The sequence below is a fragment of the Ambystoma mexicanum genome, chromosome 10 (genome assembly GCF_040938575.1).
Source record: "Ambystoma mexicanum isolate Mex_15411 chromosome 10, UKY_AmexF1_1, whole genome shotgun sequence".
NCBI lineage: Eukaryota > Metazoa > Chordata > Amphibia > Caudata > Ambystomatidae > Ambystoma > Ambystoma mexicanum.
The window spans coordinates 761,712,690-761,730,087 of NC_090932.1; the positions used below are offsets into that span (position 1 = coordinate 761,712,690).

At 44.0% G+C, this 17,398-nt stretch overlaps 1 protein-coding gene across 2 annotated transcripts in view; it reads left to right on the plus strand.

The window, feature by feature from the left end:
* ARHGEF26 (Rho guanine nucleotide exchange factor 26) overlaps positions 1 to 17,398 on the plus strand; it is a 736,698-nt gene that overhangs the window by 607,556 nt on the left and 111,744 nt on the right. For both annotated transcript variants that reach the window (XM_069618407.1, XM_069618408.1), the window contains exon 12: positions 16,891 to 17,100. In XM_069618407.1, coding sequence (XP_069474508.1) covers positions 16,891 to 17,100 — 210 coding nt within the window. The remainder of the gene's footprint in view (positions 1 to 16,890; positions 17,101 to 17,398) is intronic.

Genomic DNA, 17,398 nt, shown 5'->3' on the forward strand with positions numbered 1-17,398 from the left:
TTGCTCTTTGCCACTGTCCAGACTTTAGTCCTTCGCAGATGATGTGACAGGCTGGGTCACTCTCCGTCTCTCTGACAAGTTCCTCCATATTGACACCCTCGGTGTGGTCTGGTGGACGAGGTATCTTAGGTATCTGTCAGCCACCGATGGTTCTAGTGTGCTCTCCCCCCGTGGTCTTCTCGACAGGAATTCGGTGGGTTTTCACCTTTGCCTGGCCTGTGGATGATATTGAATGCATAGTCCTGTAGTCTTAGCCCCCACCGGGCGATTCGCAGAGGCATTTTGGCTTGTGGATTGTGGAAATAGTAGGGCTTGATGATCAGTGACGACCTGGAACGGTTTCCCATACAGAAACAAATGGAAATGTTTGCACGCCCATACAACGGCGAGTCCCTCCTTCTCTGCTTAAGAGTATGTCTGTTCAGTGATGGACAGGCTCCGGCTGGCGTAGGCCACTATGTGTTTTTGTGAGTGGTCCCGCGGGTCGAGTTGTGCTAGGATGGCTCCCAAACCCACGGGGCTGACGTCGACCGTCAGCTCCATCTTCCTATTGGGGTCATAGAATGACATGTTTTCCGCTTGTGCGACTCTTTCCCTTATTGTCTTAAAGGCCTTTTGACAGTCGCTGGTCCACTCAAACTTTTCATCCTGATGTGTCAGCCTCCTTAGCGGCTCGCTGACCGACGCAAAGTCCCGAATATATCGGTTGCAGTAGCTCGGGAGGCCCAGAAAAGATCGAAGTTCAGACACATTGGTTGGGGCGGAAGTGTCATTCAGGGCCGGAACTTTGTCCGGGTCTGGGATCATACCTGATTCTGAAAAGACATGACCAAAGAATTTTAGTGTGTTTTTGCAGAACTCACATTTGTCCCTGTTTAGCGTGAGATTGGCATCGTGTAGGGCCTTGCAGACCTTCATGAATGTCTCGTCATGTTTGTTCACGTCGGTTCCAAATACTAGAATGTCGTCCGAGTAGTTGAGACAGTTCGGGATGTGCTTTATGATGTTGCGGAACTCTGCCTGGAATGTTTCCGCCGCCGAAGACACCCCTAAACTTAGTCTTTTGCATCTGAAGAGGCCGACATGGGTGACGAAAGTAGTTATGTTGCGGCTTTCGGGGTGTAGTACCAACTGATGGTACCCCTTCTGCAGGTCAAGTTTGGAGAAGACTTTCGCCCCATTCAATAAGTGAATCATGTCTGTGATCCGGTGCGCAGGGTATCTCTCCCTTTTGATGGCTTGATTAGGGCATTGCATGTCCACACATAGTCTAATGGCCTCGGATCCCTTCTTGGGGACTGGAACGATTGGAGATACCCATGTGGTGGGACCAGTTGCTTTCTCGATAATGTCTTGTTCCAGTATTTTCTGGAGCTCGTCCTCAACTTTCTTTTGAATGTTAACTGGAATTCCGCGGTATGGCTGAGCTACGGGGCGAATGGAGCTGTCTACGTGGAGTTTGATTTGCCTGTTCTTGAGTCTTCCGATTCCTTTGAATATTTTTGGGTATAGATTGTTTATCATTTCTACCAGGTCTATGTACTTGTGGACCATTATATTGTAGAGTATGTGTATCCGCTGCCTGTCTCTTTGGCCAGAACGTGCATCGGAAACTATCATTTCTTGCCCTTTGTAGCGGCAGAGCCCACTGAATTGTCCTAAAGATTTTAAGGGTGTCTTCGCTCCGTAGGCGTATATGTCAACAGTAGCTGGATGGAGCTTGGGTTTTTGGGTCAGTCAGAGTAGATTTTCTCACTTATCACATTGACCGTGGCTCCGGTGTCAATGAGAAACTCAGTTGGTCTTTCTTGTAGTTTAATGATGAGTGTCGGACGGTGGGCCGTCGCCGTGGGGTTGCCCAGGGCGTAGACGTATGCCTTCTTTTTCTGGTCACTCCCCGATGAGCTGGGGCCCGACGCGGTGGGGGATTGTTCCACCAAGTATCGCATGTGTCTTCTTGATCTGCATTCGGATGGTGCATGCATCACAAATCTCCTTCTTTCTCTCCTTTTCTGTCGGTCTTCCCCAGAGTCTGTCTCTCTGGTCGCCCGGAGATTGGTTCTGAGTATTGGAGGTGCTTGGGGCTGGGTTGGTGTTGGACGACCCCCCCGTATCGACTTCTTGGGCAAGACATATTGTCTTTGGGTCGGTCTCTCCCTTGGTCTCGAAATAGCCTACATACTGCCTTGAAATGACCTGCTTCGCCACAGGAGGTGCAGCGTTGCCCGACTGCGGGGCATGATCCTTCATGCGGATACTCGAATCCGCACTTGTAACAGAAAAGTTCTTCCGACTTCTTCTCTAGCTGCAATCTGTTTAGATTCTCTCCGGCATTGGTGTTCCCAAAGCTTTCTACTTGAAAGTCAAAGGCCCTTTCTACCCTTGCTAGCACTAGGATTTTTTCGAGTGTACGGGATTTCTGGATTAGTTTTCTGCAGAAGGCTTGTGATTCACACCCTGATATTATTTGTGATCTCACGGCCTCCATATTCGAGTAGTTTGCAAAGTTGCAGTGTTTTAGCTTGGTGCGTAATCTCATCACATATGCATCCATGGTTTCCCCTTTTGTTTGTTTGGTGCTGTGAAACAAGTGTCTTTCATAGTCAACATTGGTGTCTGGCGCAAAATAGGCTGCCAGCGCGTCTTTGAGATCTTGGAATGAGTCTATAGAATCTTAGGGCATTATGTCAATGATGTCGCGTGTCGCAGAGCCTACAGCCAGTTTAAGGAGGCACGCTTGCCTTGCGTCTGCTACTGGTCCTGTGGCTCCCATGTAGAGATCAAAGTCCCTGATCCATTTGGTCCATCTGGGACCCATGTTGCTTTTATCTGTCACGTCAAATGCTCCTGGCATCTGGGCTGCCAGTGTGTCTGGTAGCTGGTATGGCACGTGATCTGGTGTTGCTGCCACTGGCGCTGGGGGCCCATTCCCTTGAGCTTGCGCTCCTTGTCCATCGTCTTGACCCGACATTCTGTTTGGAAAACGTTCACTTGCTGGACCTGGGTTGTTAGTGGTTCTCTCTTCTTGATGGCCGCCGCTGGGGCACGAGCACCATCTGTCTGGGCTGTGGGGTCTGGCTGAGGTGTCCTACTCAGGACGTGGCTCAGCCTCTCACAGACGTTGGATGGCCGCCTCGTGATGCACAAGCACCATCTGATTGTCCTCCACCCGTTGGGGTATATACAGCGCCACGTGCTGTGGGCCTTGCTCCTGGGGCACCTCTGTATGCACGTCCCTAGGTGTGCCCACGTGTTGTGCAGTCTCCCCTGACCTTGTGTACACTTCTTCCCCTCCCTGCGTGCCTTGAGCTGTGCGGATGATTTTCCCTATGATAGCATGTGCTTTCTGCTTGCCTTGGGTTGCAAGCGGGGCTCCCAGCTCCTCTGCCTGCAATCACTGCCGTGGCCCGGGCTGCCTTCAGGATTGTGGGCGGGGTTACCGGCTCTTCTGTGTGTGCCCGTCATCGCGGCCCGGGCTGCGTGTTGTGGGCCAGCTGAGAGGGCCCGTGCCTCCGAGCGCTCTGCCCTCCGTTGCGTGGTCGTGTCGGGCGGACCGCGGTGCTCTCACCATGAGTCGCTCCGCTGGTGCAGCCGCCCTCGTCGCCATTGTTGTGGCCTGGTGCAAGGTGGGGCACGTATCGCAGCAAGAAAGAGGCGGACGCGGAGAGCTGCGAACTGCGTGCCTCTTTATTTAAAATACAAACTTCAACTACCCTTTTTCCCCGCCCTCCCGCGTCACTTCCAGTTCATCCACGCTCCCTCCCGCCCCTGTCGTCCTGGAGACGTCAACATGACAAACACCTTCTTGCACCACTGCTATCATTCAGAATCGTAGTCCCCTGCCCATTCCTGCTGCCCTTCCAATGAAAAGCTCTGAAAATCGTGTGCATTCATGTACTATTTTGACTCGGCACTCCAGATGCTAGTTTGTAGACACCAATCAATTAGTGCTGCTCCCCAACTGGTCATCTTGCTGCTACGACTTTACTACTAAACATGTAAAGAAACCTTCCCACGGGAATACTTCCTTCTCTAGAATAATTGTTTTTACAGTATTTCAGCGACTTTACTCCAATAAATGCAAAGCTTATTTTTAAGGTAAAGTTTCGTACTGCAAGTGTTTCTGTTACGAGCACTCCTTTAATTAATACAAAATATCAAAAAAATCGTATGTTTTGAAAATTAAGTTTGTTCTTTTTGCCGTTCCTTTTACAATGCATTCCTTTATTCTTAGGCTGCCCCTGCCGAGTGCACATATTAAGGAACCCAAACAAAAAAAAGACATATACGTCAATTTTCATTCTTTTCACAGATCATTTGTAACAAAACCCATTTCAGGCATGTGCTGGGAGCAATACTGACGCAAGGATTTTTGCCACACCGGGATACACTGTTTTGTCATCCCATATACATACCCCAACCATCACTTGCCCTAAATGCATCCCTTCTCTTCACATGCATGCACCACCTGTCACAGCCTTATTCTATCATGTTTGTTTTATTATGACAACGCAAAACAGGTAGCTTGCTTCCTCACCAGGCTGTCCACATCAAACAGGATTTAAAACAATGACATCATCAGAAAGGACTGTAAACAAGGACCATATAGGCATAATTCGAGAATAACATATTGGATGGTAATTGAAATACAAATATCAGTCATGGTTAATCTGTCTCTACAAAATGGAACCCAAAACTGTTTTCCTAAAGCAAACGGATGATGCAGACTAACTGCCGTGCCTCTTTCGAGTGTGCGGCAGATGGTTTACCGTAGAGAGAAATTGAGGCTTGGAGACTATATCAAGTTTAGGTGAGAGAGGGGCCAGAAAATGCACAATTGTATTAATGATTTTCACTTCTCACTAGCTACCACAACAATGGTGCGCTTATGGGATACCAATAATGTCCTGCTCCGTTGAGAAACAGCACCCTACTAAGTGCATGGCTTTTCATGCATATGGAAGGAACTACCATGTGAACTGACCCCAAGGACTGGGTTTTAAATGACTTCAAATCAATAGCAACCTGGGCTGAAAGCTCATGCCTTACAAATCAAGGAGTTGCCTATCAAAAATGTGAAAAGGCCTGAGTGGGTCAGAAATATGATCAAGCAGGCAAGAGGATGCAGCCGGAGCTATAGAGTCATACATTTAAAAATGGCAAGAATCAAATTATTGGATTTTGTCAATTATTCTGAATGGCACGCTTAAGCAGTTTCCATGCTGTACATCAAATGAAGGCAACATGAACCATCATTTTATTCAGAATTTCTTTAATGTAAAATGTTTTCTTTTCCAAAACATCATATTATTGTACAAAGTTTACATGGTGGATTTGGTTGTAATTGATTTTACCCAAAAATGTTTTGTCGAGGTATTTTTTTACAGAAACCCAAATAATGAAAATATACCTAATTTTTTTATTTGGGGTTTGGGGGGGCTCATGCCCTCCCTTAAAACCCCTTTTTCTTTAACCAATCCCAACCCTCTCCTCACCTGTTTTAACTCCTTACCCCCACTATACATAAACATATTTTGCAAAATGGAAACTAAGCCATACTAACCCTAGAGGTTATGCACTCCACCCGATCAGCTATTAACAGTTAAGGATGCGCCCAATACAGAAACCTTCCAGACAGAAGTCAGTTCCTCACAATGTCCAGTTTATTGATTTCTTCGCCATTTAAAAGTAAAAACGAGAGAATCACAGTCCAACGCGTTTCGCCGCGTTCTCGCTGCTTGTCCACATACTATATATATTTAATCTTATTTTTGATATTCTTTTGTAGTTTGGTTTCAGTAAAACGTACCTTGTTAAAACATTTTTCATTAAAATCACCGAAAACCGGTGGATTTTACATAATATTTTACAGTGTAAAAATGACAAAAAGCAGTGCTTTATTAGTATTGGTTTGAAAACCTGTGTGATCATTTCAACCCTATATTATGCTGATTTTACTTAACAAGAGTTTCAACCAGAGCAAACTAGCCCCCACTCTTGGGGAGCACCCTTCAAGTTCATATGTTAAAATACCAACAACTTGAGATTTACAGTGTGAGTGGCGATTTGCATATGCTGTTTGAAGCCAGTTCTTATTGCCAAGCCCCCAAAGGAAATTCTTCCTTTAGAGTGAAGTTTGTTTAACTTTGTATTGCCATAAAGTCAAACAGATGACAAACCTAATGCAAAAGAACGAAGAGGGCTTGTCATTTCATTTAATCAATCATTGACATAGGCTTGGTGACATGAGTCATTTTGCGTGATATCCTGTCCACTTATTAAACATAGGGCATGATTTAAAACAATGTATCTTACATGCAGAAACAAATTACTTTGCAGCCATGTGATTTAAAAACATGGGACTGGGTGCATTTGTTACCGAGAGAATCTCCTTAATTATTCAGTGCAATCTTAAAATGTCTATGCATATTAAACATTAAGAAATCTCAGAAAATTACTGTGTTTGAGAAAAATAATTCCATAAATTAATATTGCATATCCAGTTCAGAGTGATAAGAAATTAACAGGAATAGGCGTTTCATTAATGTACCATATTACTGCGATTAGATATTTAAAAAAAAAAAGCTGATTTCGAATTCAATATTACTCTGAGCAAATCGGCCCCCACCTTTTTCATATTCATCCATATAAATATCCAGTTGGGGGTATGTAGTCTCTGGGAGTGTCTGATTGTTGGGCATGCCAACGGAAGGGCTTGACCAATTAAGATGTGCAACATCATTGATGAGAAAGTGTGAGAATATTTTAGATTATAAATTGGGAGCATACAGAAATGTTATTATTATGGATAGTTTAATCAGAGAGACCAACTGGAAGGCTGCAGGAGGGATGATTCATATTCCAAAGGGATGAGTCCTGTCCACAAGGGAACCCAACAAAGTTCTAACTTCATGGAAGCAGATCAGAAGGGCACTTGTTGAATGGGAGATTTCCAATCTGAGAGGATTCCCAATTATCCCAAAACTGAAAGAATAATTTCAAAAGTGAGAATGAGAATTCCACAAATGGAATGATATAGGTTCTCTAGAACACCACCAAAGGGGGGTTGTTTTTAAAGGATGCTACCAAAATATCTTGATTTTAAATGCGAAAAAAGCACAGTGCATTCTCACTGCAGGTAAACTCATGTGAGATGCCATTACAATCTAACCCATAAATGTATTTCTGAGCTGTGTGCAAATTGTGATGCATATAACATTAATTATACAGCCTGCGCACTGCTCTTTGTAAATAATAACCTCCTTAAAGTCTACCCAAAGGGTTTTCACAAATACAGTTAACATTAGGCTGTGATATGAAGATGGTCCATACGATAGCCGAATGTAGATTACTTGATAATATGTGTTCTGTAAAAGCCACAGCTATTAAATATGGATTGGGAATGGGAGCAAGCTCACTTGAATCATTGCTACTCCAATAGAAAATTATCTGAATGTAAATTCTATGCAACCCCTCACTATATAGTATTGAAAAAGAATGTTGTGCCAGTGTGACTCAATCATCAAAATAAAAGGGATGGGGCACTCATATTTATATCAAACTATTCCCCTAGCTTGGATGGGTGAACTGAAACTCTGTGCATTGTGAATCGATAACGTTGCATCCGTAGCCAAAAAACTGCAGAATTCTGATACAATTTATTATAACCTTATTTTAAACTAAACACACATACTAACACGCCAAAGCACCATATCTACATGGGAAATATGAGACATGCAACATTTCTTTGATTCAAGCATTAGCTAGTGTTATTGGGGAAAGCAACATTTTGTAATTGTTTGTCATGTAAGTTTATATGTGATTTAAAAATCTATTAATGTAAAGGGACTGTTTATATATTGACCGACAAGCGGCAGAATTATAACTATAATGCTTATTGCTATTCAGAATTAAACATATAGGTATTTTGATTACGAAAATGAATTTCTTGTCCCCAGAATTGTGAGGTGCAATTGTATGTCAGGGGGCATTAAATCAGGGGTGGCCTCTTAGAAGAAGCCAATAAATATAGTAGTTGATATCGGTGACAAGTCATAAAAGATAATACTAGGTAGGAGTAGAAATAATTATCTTAACATATTAAACATGTACAGTGCTGGAAGCACAAGTGCAAGATTGCATCCTTTGCTCATAGCTGGAACAAGCAGAGTATGTGCTGGTTGAGTGCCAGCTTTTATCACAATAATGGCAGTTAAAGCATGGGCAATGCCATTGTAGGTGTCCCTCACAAACATGACTAGTGCATGAGACAGAGTTGATGCAAGCATCTCTCAAAGAGAAGCATGGACAGCATGAGTGCGGTCAGTGCAAGCTTACCTTGCGAACAAGTAGGGCATGGGACAGACCAAGAGGCGTTTCTCTCACAAACAGCTAATGCATATGGATGGCAAATGCAAGCTTCTGTCCAAAACAATGGATAGAGTATAGACAGGCACACTGCAAGATGCTCCCTAACAAGCAAACTTGCCACACCCTGGCATAGAAAGTGCAAGCGTCCCACAACAAACGTAACATGTACAGTATGGGTAATATCAGTGAAAGCATCACTCCCAAACAGTCTAGATACAGTGCAAGTCTCTCTCTTAAACAATGATTGCATAGACAGAGTCCCTGCAAGGGTATGACGCACAGTATAGGTACACCTTGGACAGTCCATGCTTCCCACTCGCACAGCAAGAGTTGTGCACGCATACCTTGCATAGGACAAGTCCACAAAGCAGCTGTTTACAGTGCAGCCGGCTTATATGGTGCACATCTTGCATGTTATGTGGCCACTCTCCTATACTGCAGGGGAGGAGCTCAAAGGGAAGGCTGTACATAAGCCTGGCGCTTCAGGCTGTCTCTTCTACTTTCTATCCGAAAGTCTGCCAGTGATCCTATTTAGGGGGTACAGATTTGGCAATTCAAAGGTTAGTAGTCCTCCTTCCCAGCAAATATCCCAGTCCCACAACATAACTGTATGCCTAGCTGGTAATGTTTCACTTGTCCAATCTACATCCATCTTTGCCTCAATTCTGCTTATGCCACCTGCTATCGGATTGTTCTTAGATTTGGGAGTGGCTTGAGTTATAGGGGAACAGAGAATGATTGTTGATTTCTCAGAAAACACTGAATAGGGTATTACACACAGTTGCTATGTGGAAGGCAGTGACTCCCCCCACCCCAATGTTTTTCATTTTGCTTTAGGGATTGCTAGCAGGAATTATCTGCTGGACCTCACTTGATCTCACTGAATGTGAGGATGGTCATGATAGGAATTCTCAATGGGAAAGGGTTGTGACCTCATTGTAGAAGGCTTGGTGAATGCAATACAATACAATTCTTTTTAAAATGTTTTATGGGTTGCCACAGGAAGGTAGTGCAGTCATTTGATGAGTGGTTTTGGAGGGGTATACTGGTGTGTGCCGAATGTAAGGGTTATGCTGCTGTGTTTTGTACTCTGTAGGTGAGCAAGGAGGCATTTAGGGAAACCCGGTCTGCATGGAAAATTACTAATGGTATATGTGATGATGCCCCTGCCTGACATTTGCAGTGTGTGTGGGGACAATGCAAGGGTTACGGGATGTGGGTCCCGTGGGCAGAATGGGAAAGATCCCTTACCACCCCTCACACCCCCACAAAACAATGATCCAGATGCAGGGGCTAGTCACATGCTCCCTCTTGGGCTGCTGTCCCTTGAATGAATTACAAATGCATTGGCGATGACTGTGTGCGCCCAGGGAACTGGACCTGATAGGTACCACGTTACAACTTGCGCTCTGAAACACTTGTGTATGAGCGCGATATAAATAAAATATCATATCATATAACCTGTCAGCAATAATCTTCTTGCGGGGAGGCTGGGAGAATCTCACCCGTGAGCAGGAGGGGTGATTGGTATCCACCAGGAGGTGAGAGCAGAAACAGAGGAGCAAGCCGAGCTGTGCAGGGCCAGCACCGGCCACGCTTGCATGTTCACATCAGTGTGGAACTGCCCTGAACAAAGATCTAAATGTTGGACCATCCTCCTAGGGGCTCGGTCTGAGTATTGCAGAGTTCCAGTGAACTTCAGTCTGTTACATTTGTTATTAAAATATGGTCAAGATTTAACCAATTCCACACTAGCAGTACAGTAATGAAATTCAGATGAAGAACCTTGATGCAGGCCCAAATTTAGGGCCAGAGATAGTAGCATACATAAATGCACAGTCACAGCTTGCTAGTTTGGAGTAGCTGAGCCGATTGCAGGAGAGTCGAGCGGAAGTTGATGGTGCAGGAGAAGTTGATGGTCCGGGAGCAGTTGTGGGTGCAGTAGAGGTTTGAGGTGTGCAAGCGGTGGAAGGAGCAGTCATGAATAAAGATACACAAGGAAATGCTGAAGTAGGAGAGGCCGGAGGAGCAGAATAAACGAGAGGATCAGGAAAGAAGTATTGGAAAATTGGAAGGGCAAGTTTGGGGAAAGAAAAAACAGAGTGGAAAAATGAGAACTATTAGGAAGAGGTATGGATTGGAGGGGAGGAAGTTATAAGGAGAAACAGGTGGAAAGAAGTTGGAGGAGAAAGGAGATCGGTGCAAGATTGAAGGATTGTCTTTTAGATTATAGTAACAGCGCCAGCGAGGGCAAGAAGCAACTGAAACCTAGAAGTTGTGTTAAGCAGGCTGGAGGACAAATGAGCATGTGGCGGACTATGGAGGAGGTTAGCTCCAAGATGATATGAGGACTAGATATTAGGAGTTGCAAGCTCCTGGGCATAGGTGAGTTGCAGATTAGCAAGGTGGAAAGTAAGAGTGGGTCGGGTGGTTTTAGGATTAGGAATGGCGAACAGGAAGTAATATGGCGAACCCATTCAGCAAATGTGTCGAAATCAATCGGACCAGGGTCCGGTTTGAAATAAAAATCAGCTCTTGTGGGCTGCAGCATTGGATCTATGGACATTGAAAGAATAATACCCAGTGGTGGATGGTGTATTTTGATAGCAGTAGGCAAGCAAAGAAAACAAAGTGAGCCAGGTTGAAACTACTCTGGAGGGTCCTGAGTGGATTTCCAACCCAAGAAATTAAAATGAATACTTTGATATGGTGCATTTTACAAGACACATTTCAGGAGAAATTAGAGATGTATTGAAATCAGATGGCTTTTTATCCAAAGAGGACCACATGAAATATTGCACTAATTCAGGTGCCAGATTACCAGTAGTGCACAGGGTCATTCCACTGCACCAAATCATGGGTCTGCCCATCAAAGACTTGTGTAAACCATAAAAACAGATTACTCACAGCAGACACGTTTATATATGTGCCATATCTGGCACACAGAGCCGTTTGCTTAATAATGATCGTGGACTCCTTTTTGCTTCATATGTTGAACAGATATCAGATGTGGCATCCTTCTAAGGGTATGTTCTTGGCAACAGTGATGTTTCATAAGACATTTTTGTTTATCTTGATGAACTCATAATAATTGCCTTATCTCTTTATAAATTGTGCAAAAAATTCTCACTCGGTGGGTGGCTGCAGAAAGAAATACCATTAGGCTTCTGTAGCAGTTTAATGGTAAGCTAACTAGGTAGGTATTAATTTGGTTAGATACATTTTTGTTTGTCACTGCACTGTTTACTTTGCTGTCATCCTTTTATGCTGTTTGGCATTTACTCTGGTGGGGCTCACAGAAGAGCTGCAAAGAATCAACTACTGGTGACAGCTGAAGTGACTGCAAGAGAGGAACTTTGCTGTTCACTGAGCACATTTCACTACTGTGTACTGTGAAGGCCCTGATAAAGGGGCTTCTGGTGCTTGATCCTTTACAGCAGATCTAATGTTCGACACCCCTGCAATAAAGCATCCAAGCCATCCCCTCTCTGGGAGATGCTTTAGAACTTGGCTGGTGAGAAGATACAGGGTGAATTTCTGCCTGCACTTCTGAAACATTAACCATTGATTGGCCTAATGATTGAACTACCTTCCGCCTACAAGGATTTTGCTTGTCAGAAATAACCTTTTTTAAGAGACTGCATGCTGCCAGGGGGAGACCTGGATAGACCGTTTAAAGTTTTCTTGGAATATGACATGAACAGTTTGTACCTTTTCTGACCATTTGAGTTGCTTCTGCTGTTTTGCAATAAGCCATTAAATGAGTGGGGCTTCAAGGAAAGTTAAACAAGGGGGTCTCCCGTTCCTCCTGACTAGTCCCACCCACCCCATGTGATCCTCTCGCAGAATACCACCCCCAGGGCCAGCATCAGAAAGTATCTGCCTTTCCCTGGCCACATGAAGAGGGTCCCAGGCCAGGTTTTCTGTGAGAATCATTGCTGACCCATCACATTTGCCATTGTGTGGTCATTGAAGTATAGACCATACTTGTATGGGACTACTTTCAGAATTCAAACTGACACCAACCTCTGGGATGGCTGATGCAGAGGAAGGGGGAAAATCCTTAATTGTTCATGTGGTCCTTAACCTGATGGACTTTCCAGAAGGTTTGACCAACTGGAATCAGAAGTTCATCCAGGAGTGGATTAGATCCTCCTGTCCTTTAGTCTGGGAGGGGTGAGTGTTGGGTAGAATTGTCATCTTGTGTGTAATTCTCCCCATTTAGTGAGTCCCCCAACACTTTTTGCTGGACTGTTGGATTTTTGTCTGACTCTCCTGAGTGAGTGGGAACCCTTTTCCTCACTCGCTCATTTTTTTCTGCGACTCTGAGAACCTGTTTTGGTTTCTTTTGCTGGAGTCTTCATTCCCCCATATTTTATTGTAGTACACGGCACCTTCTGTGCAGTGTTGCTGGAAGCTCCTTGAGCTTCCCTCTTTGGTGTTCTTTTACATACCAGCGATACCAGCATAGGGAGACATTTTGTATCCTACCTATGCTTTTCTTTTGTGAGATCAGCACACCCCACCTTATGTGGAGTGCTAAGGGGACACATTGTATCCCTTTTCTCACATCTCCTGTATCTTTCGAGTTAAAGTGGCAAGTCTATCTGAGTGGCCGGTGGCAGTGTATATTTTCTTGTGAATTTTACACGCAGGCTGCTATCCCATCTGCGGTAATGGACACATGGGTCACCATTGACTTAAAATGGTGCCTGTCTTCTATTTTTGCCAACTCACAATGGCCCTTTCTTGAGCCTCCCTCTACTAACCTGGGTGGGGGAAGTCCTGCTCACTCCTTTATCTTCGACGTGCTGCCATTGAGAAGCCCACCTGGAGGCCCCAGTGTGTCTGGGAGGACAGGAAGCTGGGAGGACACTGAAACTCCCCAGGTATTTGTCCTTCAATATGTTTGCTTTGATCCAGTTCTGAATGGGTTCCTGGCTGTCAACTTGGGACAACCACCACACAAAGTTTGAAAATTGCATGCATGCTGATTGGCTGGGTTCCTCCATAAAAGGCGAAGGTCTCGATGCTGAAGCCAGATTTGACCACTGGAAGATTCATTACGAAGAAGAAAAAAGAAGAGAGCATCTGCAGCTACCTCTGGCGACCGCCAAAGCCAACTGAGTGATTTCTGTTGCTGCAGCCCTCTGTTGTGTGTGACAGCGAAGATCCAGACTGGATGGCTTCCTCCCTCTGACTGGTGGGCCTAACCAGTCTTTAGGCCAGCTACAGTTTGAGCCATTCCACAAAGTACTGCGACCTTCTGGGCTTGCAATACCTGAATACCCTGGTACCTCTGGCACTGTTGCGCTGTATCATCTCATCCAGCATGGTTCCGGCTGCAAACGTGTGGGCATCTGTCTGGGCCTACAAAGACCCCATCCTGATCATAGAAGTCAGCTCAGAAGAGTTGAGGACTGAGAGAAGAAAGTCTGCCGGGTGACAACCGTCGCTTCTACAAAGCCTGTGTCGAGCCTCACAACCAAGTGCCATGAAGATAGTCTGCTGGGTGACAACCGTCGCTCCTACAAAGCCTGTGTCGAGCCTCCACAACCAAGTGCCACGAGGATAGTCTGCTGACCATCACTGTGACCGAGTATGACTCTCTGGTCCCGCCAAAAGTTCCTCCTGCCACTAAGGCCAGAGACCCGAACCGGAGCTGCTGTCAGCTTACCTTGGGGACTCGCCGGTGACCTCGCTGTTCTTCATTGAAGAAGGTACTGTCTGACTCATGGATACTTACCAAGACAGTTTTTGTGTTGCTTTTCAATCCTCTTGAGTCACATTGGGGTGGATGACCCAACCGTGTTCTCCCGTTCCCAAGGACATCCATCCTTGAGGCCGAAATCCTTCAGGTGGTCTATCCGCCCCCTGAGCCCTTTAAATCCATTTTCATTACATGCTTCGAAAAGCATAATCTGTGAATTTGACAACTTTGACATTATCTGCCTTCCTTTTTTCTACCGCCCACAGGTCACTGGTCCCCCCAGTGCCTCCATCTGACTTTTGACCCTCATTCCCCACATTGGGTTGGACTTCTAAAGTTTAGGCCTACACAAAGTCATCTAACTTGCCAGTGTTGTTATTTAGTACATGTTGGTGGATTAATGATTTGCTAATCTAAAGTTACTCACTTACCGGTTTCTCATCTAAATGTCTACTATTGAACAGAGTATTGCTGCAGCAAATGTTCTACTGTAAATATGTGTTAAACTTGCCTAACTTACCTGAATTGTGTTTTGAGTTTAACGTATATATAATAAATAATCCTATTTGTATATAACTACAGCATGTGTTTCCTTGACTATAAGTGTACTCAAAGGTCTTTGTATTCAACTACTGCCCCCTCCCTCGTAGACTAAGCCTGTCTGCTCAACCATAGCTTCCAAGCCTTTTGGCTTGTTCAGGCCAAACCTAAGCGTTTGGGCCCTGCACATCAAAGCGTGAGTTTTCTACAGTTCTACCACATGTGGACTTTAGTAAAACTCCCTAAAGGTGAGCATGGACACATTTTTATCCGTACAGTTCACGGAGGAACATTCTTTACAATAAATAGTGGTAGAATGTTCTCTTATGTGTTTCCCTGAGATCCACTGATTGGAAGTGCTTTTCTAGTTTTTCCTCTGTTCTGCCTTCCTTTTTATGGATTGAGTTGCTGGTGTTTAAACAGAGAGACTCAGCATCGAAGAAGTCTGCACAAGCCAGTATTAAGTAACTGTGACAAGAGTTTCCTCTACACGGAGCTATCTGGGTAGGGTGTACACTGCACTACATGTTGAGATAATGACCCTGCAACTTGGGCTTCTGGAAGTGCACCATTGATATTTCTGAGCAGATTCCTCAGCAGATGCTAGTAATAACTTCTGCTCATCACTGCTGGCAAATACATTGCATTGCATGCATGATATGAGGGACAATCAAACGTAAATAACAATTAAGATGCTAGAATGTGTTTGGCCTTACACATGAAGTGCAAGCTTCTTCCAGCATACTACAACTGCAAACTACACACTTGTTTTGCAAATGATTGTTCTTCCAAATAGTGTATCCTGAGATGCTCTCCAAGACTTGCAAATTTGTTTGACTTTGCAGAAAAATGAAGATTATTTTCTACATTCTCTTTGGGATGGATCCTGACGTGTGAACATTCTGGGTGCCGGCCTACCTAATCCACTTAGCACATTGGCATTAGAGGCCTGATTGTCCCTCCTCTCTCTTGTTGCATTTTCAACCCTTGCATTTATCCACCGTGGATCCCTGCTACAGGATCCACTATAGGCGCTGGCATCTGATGATCTGTTGATGGTTCAGGTAGAGGGTCTTCTTGTGTTCCAGCCCCTTTAGCTGAAGACTGCAGTGCTGTACATTCTACCGCCTCCTCTTTTGACACAAGGGCATGTTATGTCCCATTACTTCTAGGACTCGTATCATCTTTTGATGATTCAGATGTATGAAATTATAATCCTTAAATCTTAACTGGGTGTCATTCTGGCTCAGAATCTGAATTGTACATAAAATTAGACACTTTGGATGTAATTGTGAGTTTGGCAAAAGTGGTAAAACATCTGGTATTTTTTAATACTGAAAGTTTTTTCGCACCACTGAACCACTAGTTTAAAACCTGAAACTCATCTTTTACACTTGCTTTTGTCTGGCAGTGATTACCACCGCACCAAAGCATTCCAGTATTGGATGATTACCTCAGACGGTATTTACTACATGCAGTTAAAAGAAATCCCCATGGAGTCCAGTGGGATTCCAAAACGGGGAATAACATTTGTGTCTGCATAACTTGTAATCATGGAGACCGGTAAAGGTACAACATGCTTACTGTAACAGGATTGTCATTTTGGTAGTATTTCCACCATTGAGAAAAGTAAAATTATAGCAACTTCTAATAGTTCAGCAACAATAGAAATATTTGTGGACATTAGTGTATGGAGGTTGGTTATCTCAATAACAGTATCTAATTCTTGGTAATCGTTAACAATTTTAATTAACATTGAAAAACAATGCTTTCTTATATTGCTTAGTGATAGTTATTCAATAATATGTTAGATATGCTATTGTAGATTTGATTACACTACTTCTATAAATGCAAATCTGGATACTCGTGCGCATGTAAATCCAGTAGGTTTGTTGATGTTTTAGGGCAGCCATACTGTGGTAGTACTGGTGTTGGTGTACGCTTTGAGTTTGTAGTGCCACATAGTAGAACTGCAATCTCCAGGAAGCGCTCATATTAACGGTTACACAGTTTTAAAATATTCATTCCAATTCTTTAGACTTATGAGGCATTTGCATTATAAAGTGTAACATTCTCAGATATGGTTCCATTAGAAAATAAGAACAAAATAATGTATATTACATTGTAGCCAACAACAGGCTCCGCAGTTTCACCGAACGATGAGCTGAGCCAAGAATATTGTGTCTTCTGTACAATCTTTCTGCAGCGGAGTGGCTTTCTGATTGTAATTCTGTGTCACTGATCACTTAACTGTATTATTTTATTTGCAGTGACGAGAGCTACAATGTCACAGACTATTCTTTGCGGGAACAGTTATCAGTTGCACCCTATGAAAACGAGGAAATAAGTATGTCCCCGGGGAGAAGCAGTACACCAATGCTCTACTCAAGACAAACATCAGCCAATTTTCTCTTCAAATTAACCATCTTAAACAACTATGCAGGAGAAGAGGTGGAAATACTTCTTGGTGCTGAGACTCTGTAAGTGTTGATTTATCTTATGTTTAAGGTCAGTGGCATTTGATGGCTGCTTTACATCTAGAGAGAACATGTCATTCATGCTTTATACTGCATATTTAACATTATGAAAAGCTTATGGTTGTCCTACATTGCATGAACAACTGAAGTCAGGGAACTCCCTTCTCTCAGCTGAAAAGCAATTAGAACAAGGTCAGAATTGTTAGACATTGGGCCTCATTACAAGCCTGGCGGTCCGGAAATAAGGGTGCCGGTAGCAGCGTACCAGCACCCTTTCTAGACAGCCAGACTACAAGTATGA